The following is an 11,229-nucleotide window of genomic DNA, read 5'->3' as shown; positions in this document are numbered from 1 at the left end:
TGTCAATATCAGTAATTTGAGTTTCTAATTCGTACAAAACAATAGAGTTAGTATTTTGACTTCAAAACACCTAATTTGAACAAGTGCTGCATTCAACATACCATGTGTCACACAGAAATTTGAATTATAATCTACAGTTTGATACCAAAGTTATTGCCATTAATTTTGTTTAAGTTTAAATACTGATTATAACTATTCTTTTAAATCCTTTACTATTAAAACCTGTGTACTTGAGTGATAGAAATGCCGTGCCTATTTAAAAAATAATTTTTCTGTATTGTAAAAACTGTAACTGTAAAAAAACAACAACAAAAAAACATTGTTTTGTGTGTTGGAAAAAATAGCTCCATCAAAAGTAAGAGCACAATAGTAATAATAAAAACATGTTTATCAGGCAGTTTGGAATAACAGAGACTCCAGTTACAACTGGATGTGCACAGGGTCAGTCCAATGGACCAACCCCTTACTGGAAAAGGAAATTTGATAATAATTCTGAATTTGATTTGTGTATGTACATGAAATATAGCAGACTTTTAGTAAAATGTATAAATCTGTTTTATACAAAAAAAAATCATACATGTTATCTGTACTCGAGAAATGTCAGTGAACTCACAATATCAGCCTGACTCAAATTCTGACAAGTCTAAATGCAAGATGATGCTCATGTGAAGAATAAGAATACTTTTTTGATCATACAGTTTGCATATTGTATTTTCATAACCTATAGAACCTCTGAAATACACATCTACAGTTTTTTGTAAGGTATTTCTGTTTACTGTATCTGGTGTTTACTCTCTTCCACCACGTATTATAGATAAATCAGCAATGTTGGGTAAACTTAATAGTTGATAACTCTGAGATCAGATATAATACCATGTTGAACATCACTTTGTAAAAGGTTGTAGCACCCACCATCTGTGGTTAATGATGAGGAAAGAGGAGCATGTATAGAAAATAAGAACAAACAAAAAATAAAAACACAAGGATATATATATTACAATCAAAGTACAGTAAGTTTAACTGGAAAAAGGACTGAGAACTTTTAAGTGTAGGAAGCATTCTTTGATTAATAATGTTTCTTTTATCAAAAGTTCAACGTCAGATTTAATGGTAAGTTACTTCACCATTTTAAGTATTGCTAAAAAGTACTAATTAGTTTAGTTGTGTAAATTAAACCTATACATTAAGCATGATACCTCAATGTAAAGTGCCTAACTTGTGACAGTTAGTAAATTTGATAGCAAAGAATATGGTTTAGATGCACATTAACTGCATTTGTGTTCCTACATTAACTGCATAAATAAGAAATTTCAAAACCTAAATTTGTCCCACAATTTACAAATATGCTAAAATCTGGAATTTTGATTCCCCATGGTGGAAAAAGTGCAAATAGCCCATTGTGTAGCTTTGCACTACAAACAACAACAGTACAAATGGATTAACAATAAAATTCTCACACACACACATACAAAAAGAGATTAAACCTAATAATCATTTATGTTTTTGTAGTTATAACTAACAAAAATACTGTATTAATCTTTTAAAACAATACAGACTGACTAAATATTAAGAAGCTCTAGTTGTATACTTTGTAACCTAAATTAAGTAAAAAGAAATACATTTTTTCTAGTTTTGCTACCTAACAGCCTAATATTAATTCTGTTGTGTAGAATTGCATATGCCAGGGTAAAAAAAAAGTACAAATTCCAATATCTGTAACTCATGTTTTAGAAGGTTTACTCATTTTCACTTAAGTATTTTTTGAGTTTCCTCTTTATTTGAAGTATAGTATGTATACTTGCATAAAAGTGCTTCTGTGTATGTCAGGAAAGATTTGTTTCCTTTACAACTTGTAATAGTTACTTCATGCATGCCAATAGCAACAGTACAAAAAAACTGATTTGTTACACTGAAAAAATGTGTGAATAGTACGATTTAACTGATTACACAAATTGTTATCTCTGTTAATTTTTAATTTGATTTTATTGGTAAGTATTATATAAAAAATTTTACTAAAATTATGTACATGTTGTATTGTGATATCATTGATGGGTAGTTAGTAAACTTTATGTTACAGATGTGAAAAGAAAAAAGTGGTGTTTTTCATAGTTTAATATTTGAGCTGCTACATTATTTACATGATAATATAATTATTTCTTTCTAAGCAATTTCAAGTGAAAAATATTATTGCTATATTTTATAACTTGAGTTTTAAGTACTTATTTCAGGATACTGTTAGGAATGAAACTGTGTTTCCTTCAAATTAACGTAAGTTTATAACCATCAGACCATTTCAATTTTAAATACAGTATATTACACACACACATATATATATATATATATATTTTTTTTTTTTAATACCTACTTAAACATGTCTCTTACATATATTAAAAGTCTAGTATATGTGTTACTTTTTTTTTCTCAGTTGTCATAGCATAATGCTATATGATTTGTACTAGTTCAACACATTAAAGTTTAAATTTCACTAAAAGCTCTCAATACTTTCCATATAAACTCATTTTCGAGTGATAATACTCACTTTTAATCAAGAGTGAATAACTTGGCTAAATAATTTTGTTTTTCACTGCCTATAAATGCATTGTAAAATAAAAGTTTATTTCACTAAATGCCAAAAAATAAGTAAACTAAATGACCTGATTATTGAAAAAATTATATATACATTATCTTTACAATATTACACATTCATTACTCTTTGTGTCCAATATTTCCAAAACACTAATAAATTCTAGCCTAATGCTTTCTCTTCATAACACAATCATCTATTGAGGATTTTGTATTTACATTCCTTTACACACTTAACATATGTATCCATCCCACTTTTATGCCACACCAGCATCCTAGTGCAATACATTACTTTCCTTAGATTACCTATGTCAATGACCATTCTAAACAAACATATTCAGGAAAGACATCCCTCACTCCATCTTTTGAAATGAGTATAAGCTTATTTCATGAGACTGACATAGAAACACAGTCAAGCATTTATAAGCTCAATGGAACAAGCACTGTAGTATGTAACATTTAAGGTGAAGATTAGTGTAAGTTTAACAACTTCATACACCAGATTTGTCAGGAAGGCACTAACTAAATGCAGAAAACCTGCAAGAAAATTTAGAGAAATTAATCTGAATAAAGATATATATATATATATATATATATATACATATATATAATACCAAATTAGTGAGAAAAGGGGTAAAATGTTATGATATTTAATATCACCACACAACATTAAACCTGTTCAGTGACATTTCATTCAATTTTATTTCTTCCAAACCTAATTTTTCTTATATTATTATTATATTTATCAGTGTTATTAATTTCAACAATGTTCTTGGTACTGCTCTCCTCTTTTCATAGCTAATTTTTTCAAAAACATTTTATAGAATATATATTTAATGTTCATTTCCTTATACGTATTTTATAGGATTTATTTATTTCTTACCTTGCATTTTAACGTGATTATTTGAAACTTGGCAGAATTTTTCTCTTGCTGAAATAAGAAAAATACCCTAATTATGGTAATTATACATAAACTAAAGTATCTATACTCATTGTACATTTATGTTCACCAGTTATTGATACCCAGGTTAATACAAAACTAAAAAATTAAATGTATTACTGACAATCACTTTAATCTATAAGGTCAAGGCAACAGAAACACATACATTACACTATACTTCACAATATCAATTACTTAAAAATCAGGTTGATTTTTATAACAACAAGACCAGTTCCATGTTTTTTTAACCCTTTCACTGTGACTGGGTTAAATGTCAGAAAGCCAAAATTTGAGTAAAGGTAACATTTTCCTTACCTGAAAGTGTATTTCCAATAGATACTCACTTTCATACACAGATACTTATTCAACTTTTCAAGTTGCACATTTCTGCTTGAAAGACTTGCATGTCACTGGCCTTATTAAAACCCCCACCTAACTTCACGTGAATTTGCGCTACTATGTGATAATGTATCATGTACCAAAACCTTCCACCAATAGTCATGTGTGTAATCTGGTAGAAGGAGACATGAAAAACCCGACAACTATCTGCCCCCAATGAGAAGTATGCTATATGGATGAGTTGGCAGATCCATCTGGTAAGGGTGGAGAGAGAGAAAAGTCTTTACTAGAGGAAAAGATGGTGACAGGAACTCTGAAAGGAGGAAGCAAAAGATAGTTAACAATGAATGGCCTGGAGAAAGAAGTCTACCTGGGTTAAATCATTCATAAGGATAGGAAATAGAGGGATGAGAAATGGGAGAAAGGTGTGACTACCAAAAAAAGACTCGTGGAGGATAGGTCAATGATTGGGTGCCAGTCTCCAATCTTTTTGGGGTCAGTTAAGAGGTGAGAGTAGTAATCCAGAGAAGGGTTATGAATTCTCTCAAAGGCTTGTTTCTCAAACAGGTCCAAAACTACCCCATACAAACATTGAAGATAGGCTGGATTTCAAGAGTAATGAAAGGCAATGAGTTGGGTGAGGAGAGGAGGTTGGGAAGAGAAGTGAAGGGAGAGACAATGGGTAATGAGTTGAAAGTATCATCTGTTGGCATTGAAATGTGTCCACAATGTGCTAATTGAGACAGACTGGCTCTCACAGTTCCCAAACAGACTGGATAGTCACTGGTGGTTAGGTTGGTGGATAATGGGAGGAGGTGGAAGGTAAGGATAGTGGAATGGAAAGGGGATAAGGGCAAGGAATAGGTGTGGTAGAGTGTGAATAGGACAAACATGAGCCTAAGGAAGAAAGGAAAGATTGATGGCAGGCAACTTCAGCCTGTGATTTGAGAGAATCAGAGATGTTGCCATAGACTTATTGTCAGAGAAATAGGGCTAAATGAAGGTCTTGGAGGAAGGTAATCAGACTTGGAAAAGTAGGGTACCCCTTCTCAAAAGGTCTCAGCAACAAAAGAACCAAGTGAGAAGAGAAAGGGCAATGGAAGATAAGTGCAGCACCCAGTGTCACCAAAAAATGCATTTGGGGAATGGTAAAGCACTTCCATCATAATGCAAAGGAAGGCTTGAAGTTAGAAAAATTGGGCACTAGACAGGGAGACAGCTGAAAAATAACCTGCCCCTCAAACTGGTAAAAGAGCCTCCAAGTATTAGATATCAAAGAATGGAAAGGGAGAGTGACTATCAGCAGGAAGATGGGAATCAGTCAGGTGGGAGAGGCAAGGTATGAGGTTACATGAACAAAATGGATCAAGAGAGGAGATGGCATAGATGGAAATATCAGGGAAGGGGAAAGCAAAGAAATCATGAGAGGAATGATTATGTAAGAGAGAACAGGAAGTGTCATAGGTTATGGGGGATGAGAAAAGAAATGTACATACCTGGATAACAAGACTGAAAACCTGAAGAAGACTGGGCTTGTTCTTATGAAGGCATGAAGGTACCCAATGCAAAGCCTCAAGGTGGAAAAATTCATCCAAAATTGTCCTCCTCAGCTTCATTATCAAAGGTAGAGGAAGGAAATTGTGTAGTAGGGACAGAAGTAGAAGGCTCCAGCAGCATTATGGATCCCAACACATGTTGGACAATGGCTGTCACATCTTCCAAAGATAAAGAATTTCCAGATTTGTTGGCAATTTCATCAGTGTGAGTGATATTTTTACCCACATCAGTTGAAGAATTCACATTGAATTGTGAACTTGTAATAATTCATATAACATAACAATGTTTAATGTCAATAAGGGACATATTGTTCCCTCCTCTAAACCAATTAAAAAAAACAAGCCCTTATCATTCATAGTTATCAAGCTTTCTCATAAACTCACTGCCTCCACAATAGCTGAAGGCAATCCATTCCAAAGGCAAACCACTGTGGTAGAAAAATAACTGTCTTAGCTGAAGATTACCATATTTATATTTTGTGTCCCCTAGTTCTATTATTCTTACTGTTACTTGTGAAAAAAGATGATGCACCAACATTATCTATTCATTTAACAATCTTTAACAGCTCAATCAGATTCCCTCTAACTCTTACTTTATCAAGAGAAAACAATGAAAGAGATCTTAACCTCTCTTCATATGACAACCCCTCCATTCCAGTCACCATTCTAGTAACCTTCCTCTGAATACTTTCCAGCAAAACAATGTCCTTCCTGAGGTAAAAATCCCAAGACTGAACACAATACTCCAAATGTAGCCTATACAATGAAATTATAACCTCTTTAGACTTGTATTCAATATTTCTGTAGATAAGACCTAAATTCTTGTTTGCCCTTCTACTAGTAACAGCACACTGCAGGGATGGCTTAAAAGACTGATCAACCATTACACCAAGATCCCTTTCTTTCATAACACTGTTAAGGTTACTCCCATCCAAATTATATTTATAATTCAAATTGTGATATCCTACATGCATTACCTTGTATTTATTATAATTAAAAGCCATCTGCCATTTATTCATCCAACTCATCAACTAATCCAAATCCTTTTATAAAGCAGCAGCATTCTCCTCACAGCCAGAAATGTCCAAGACCTTAAAATCATCAGCAACTTTAAATATATTGTTCATTCCTTCATCATGTAAATTAAAAAGAGTAAAGGTCCTAAGTTTAAGCCCTGAGGTACTCCAATTGTGACACTAATCCAGTTTGACCGAGCTCCATTTATAACAACCCTCTGCTTTCTTCCATGCACCCATTCTTCTATCCAATTAGCTAACTTATCCCCCACACCTAGAGATAATTTTTTGTACAAGCCTATTATGTGGCACTTTGTCAAACATTTTCTGAAAATCAAGATACACCAAACCTACACCCTTACCCTAATCTAAATTAGCAGTAACCTTTTCAAAGAATGTCGGGAAATTTGTAAGCCAAGACCTTTCCTCAGAAAAACCATGTTGACTGTTAAATGACTTTGCAAAGGATCTTCTATCAGACTTTCCAAAACTATTATTACTGGGACAATTTTTATCACTGCCCTTGAAAAGGGGAGTAACATTAGATAACTTCCAATCCTCTAGTACCTGCCTTCTATTCACAGATTTATAAAACATAGTAGCAAGTGGCTCACATGTCCAATCCTTAACCTGCTTCAAAACACAATTAAAGTAAATTGAGAACAAAGTTCTTTGATAAGTCTCAGCAAACACAAATACATCTTTATATGACTGTGCTGAGGAAAAGAATGAGGATTCTCATGCACAAATTGAAAGGGAGGATTTGTGCAAGGAAGTCTCTCCTATTGGTGGAGGGTTTTGCTGCCAGCAGCTAGGAGCTCATAAGTTGCAAGGACTCCCATACTTCACTCGAAGAAAGGGGGTACAATGCAGTGTGGAGAAATGCAACACCAGAGAAAGGCAATGGGTGACCACAAAACTCTATTTTCAAAAGAAGAGGGATGGGCAGCTATCCCAACACTGCTTTACTCATGATAGTATGAATTAGTACAGTCTGGGGCAGACATATTTATGACGCATAACACTGCAAGGATGCACCTACTAACATCTCAACAGACGTATCTCAACTAACTTTCCTAAACAAGTTTCAAAGCTGATAAAGTTGTTAAGATTAGAAATTTTTATGTTAAGTACAAACTTTCACAGACTTTAGGTAGTCTTCAATTATATACCATAAGATTTTATTCAAATCTAGCTCACTCACCTTTTCCAATATCATCTTCTAATGCCTTTCTCTGAGTCGTATGACTTTGGAGATCATTACAGAGTTTTTTCTTTTCTAAAATTATAAAACTTCATTATTCTACACATATGTACATTTATATAATGCATATAATATGAACACTTCCAATAACTGAAAGCCCTGAATGCTACAACAGAATAAATTAAATTTTTCTACACAATTTTATCAAAACTACAGTCAAACACTAAGCAAATCTGTAAGAAGCTTTACAAAATCACTTGGCAAAATATGATACCACAAATAAAGCCAACATGGATTCACTAAAGGGTCTTGCTTTACTAAACTCTTAACTTTTTTGAAGATGGAAAAGGTGTGTAATGTGGTATTCTTACAACAGATTTTTTTCAAAAATATTTTGATAAGGTGCCACACAGATGATTAGCTAGGAAAATTAAATCAGTAGAAGTTGGAGAAAGTCTAATTAATAGGACTGTAGGGTGGCTAGGTGAGAGAAAGCAAAAACTTGATACTTGTTACCACTGGAGTGCCTCGAGGGTCAGTGTTTTGATCTTTCTTTTTTCTGAGTTATATTAATGATAAGGGCATACTTAGTAAAGTAGTATAGTTTGCTTATTACATTAAACTCTTGAGTGTGTCTAGTTATAAGGAGAATGTATTAAAGCATGGCTTGGATCAATTTGTGAGTTGTACAAATAATTAGCAAATGAATGTTAACTACAGTAAATGTATCTGGGTTATAAATTTTCAGTTCACACATTTAATATACATGGTAAACCACTCAATAGTGTAAGAAATTGGCATAGTGATGGATAAGCCATCAATGCAGGTTTTCTGTACTAGTGCAAAGTTTAACAAGTACAGTACAAAATTTCCTTCATAGGTTTAGGGATAGAAATAAATGTGACACCCTTGGGAGTGCTTCCTGGGGCTAGCTGAATTACTTAGTATGATCCATATATAAAAGATTATCAAATATATGCTTAGAGCAACAGTTGGGCTGGTTGGACTTATGGAATAACAGTGAATTATATGCCAGAGGTGGGTTCCACCTAAGTGGGTCTGGTATTATGATGTCTGAGAAATTGTAGTATATTCAATAAAGATAAGCTTTAATTTGCATAATGGTGAGGGAAATTGGGAAGAAATAGATTGGATAGCTATGGCAAAAAGAAGTTTTGGAAAAGAGAAATATAGACCATTAACTAGTTAAATAATAGTTTTAAACATTGTAGAATCAATAATAAACTTAGTTGTTACTATTATAATGTTAGAAGTATTAGAAACAAAGCAGATGAGTTCAAGGCTCTAGTTGATATGAAGAATATAACATAATGGCAAGTACTGAAACCTGGTTAGATTTGAATAATAAAAGAAGTGGGGAAGCTCTTTATATAAGGGATGAACTGCAGCCTGTTAGGATTGAAGATGCAAAAAATAGTAGCCAATAGATTGAATCTATATCAGGGGTTTAAAAGGTAGAAAGTTTTTAACTGACAGTTGTTACAGGCTAAGTTCTCATTAGCTGCTCAACACAAGCAAAAGCTTTTCTTGTGTGGTGCAACTACTTTTCACCCATATTGCTACAGTAGTAAAAGCTTTTAAAAATATAAAGGTTAAAGACTATGCCAGCTTGATTACTATGAACTCGTGCTTTTAGATTGTGTTCGTTTATTCGACGAATGGTGTTCCTACATACAACAAGGTGTACATCTTTGAAAAATATACAAGTTTAAAACTATAGCAACATGATTACTTGAAAGTGTTCTTCTAGGGCATGTTTGTTTATTTGATGATCAGGACTAGTATACAAGTCAAAGGTGTGCAGCATTTTATGACAATATACAAATGGTTGTACACAGTACAATCCTTGGACATATGCATGAACAATTATTGCAGTTAACCCACCAATCAGAAGAAATAATCTTTGTTATGACCATATTTACACATTATATCACTAATCCACTAAACAAAATAAATGTAATAAACTTTTGATGTACTCATCTGTTTGTGATAAAGAACAAAAGTTCAACAGCAACATAATATCCTTCTTCAAATATACACAATGAATATATTTTGTAAACAATACTGCATGTGTCTATCTTTACACAGGTTAAACTAACTCTGTGAAGAAAATGCAAATCATGTATGCACAAAATGTCAATTGTGTGATTTCTAAATGCTTGAATAAAACATAATGAGAACTTATGAAATGGGAAGTTAAAACAAAATGGGAAAAAATGTCTATATTTCTGGCTATAAATAATATTTTGATAGAAATGTGTGATGATGTAGTCTTAGTTTAAAAAAAATTTCTAAGGTGTCAAGTGCACAAATGTCTCATTTTATTCATGTAAATATATATATATATATTTAAGATAATAAATTTATTGACAATTCCTTCATCTAGGTCATTGATGTAAATCAAAAAGAGCAATGTCCTAAGACTAAGCCCTGAGGTACCCCACTTGCAACACTAATCCAGTTTGACGGAGCTCCATTTATAACAACCCTCTGCTTTCTTCCATGCACCCATTTTTCTATCCAGTTAGCTAACTTATCCCCCACATCTATAGAGATAATTTTTTGTACAAGCCTTTTATATGACACCCTGTCAAATGTTTTCTGAAAATTCAGATACATCAAATCTACACCCTTACCCTCATCTACATAAGCAGTAACCTTTTCAGAGTATGTCAAAAGATTCGTAAGGCAATATTTTTCCTTAGAGAAACCATATTGACTATCCAATAAAATGATAAATTTTGTTAAGCGACTTTGCAAAGCATCTTTAATCAGACTTTCCAAAACTTTTGCCCCAACTGATGTAAAACTAATGGGTCTATAATTAATGGGACAATTTTCATCACCACCCTAGAAAAGAGGAGTAACATCAGTCAACTTCCAATCCTCTGGCATTTGCCCACTATTCAAGCATTTACAAAAAATAGTAGCAAGAGGCTCATATATCCAATCCTCAACCTCCTTTAAAACCCTTGAGGAAATATTATCTGGCCCAGGATCCTTATCGTTCTTTAAAATTCCCAATTTTTCTTAACAAGCTCAGAATTAATATGATCATCTTGTTTCCATCTATCAACTGTTCAAGATGAGGAATATTGATTAAACCTTTATTAGTAAAAACTGAAGAAAAAAGCATAATTTAATAGCCCACCCATCTCATAACCATCAGATACAAGACTTCCTTTATCAATGCTCATAGGTCCTACCCCCATCCTAGCATTTTGTTTACTCTTAATGTATTTAAAGAAATCCTTACTGTTAACTTTTACATTTTCAGCCAACCTTTTTTTTCGTACTTCCTCTTTGAGGTCTTATTTCCTGTTTGACAAACTTTCTTGATCTTTTATAATCTTCTAAATCTCTTATCATGCCAGTGAATTTAATTTTTTTTTCTATACTTTTTTCTATTTTATCCCTTATACCCTTTGCAAGTCAACCTGTTTTTTTTACTTGCAACCACCCTTTTCTTTTTTTATAAGGAATATGTTTAGCTTGAATTATAAAAAAATGCCATATTTAATCAGTGTCTCCAAATAACTCAGCTGCCCAATTCACAACAGATAATTCTTG

The 11,229-nt window shown here is 32.9% G+C and overlaps 1 protein-coding gene across 1 annotated transcript in view; it reads right to left on the bottom strand.

Annotated features, from left to right (window-relative positions):
• Positions 1-11,229, bottom strand: part of LOC106463038 — a 58,930-nt gene that overhangs the window by 46,591 nt on the left and 1,110 nt on the right. Inside the window, exons 2-3 of the mRNA XM_013923008.2 lie at positions 7,639-7,713; positions 3,467-3,514 (exon numbers count right to left, since the gene is read on the bottom strand). Of these exons, the coding sequence (XP_013778462.1) occupies positions 3,467-3,514; positions 7,639-7,713 (123 nt within the window). The remainder of the gene's footprint in view (positions 1-3,466; positions 3,515-7,638; positions 7,714-11,229) is intronic.

Source organism: Limulus polyphemus, unplaced genomic scaffold (assembly GCF_000517525.1).
Source record: "Limulus polyphemus unplaced genomic scaffold, Limulus_polyphemus-2.1.2 Scaffold1309, whole genome shotgun sequence".
In the NCBI taxonomy this organism is placed as follows: domain Eukaryota; kingdom Metazoa; phylum Arthropoda; class Merostomata; order Xiphosura; family Limulidae; genus Limulus; species Limulus polyphemus.
The sequence above is the reverse complement of the archived record's forward strand: the minus strand, read 5'-3'. Positions and strand labels throughout refer to the sequence as shown.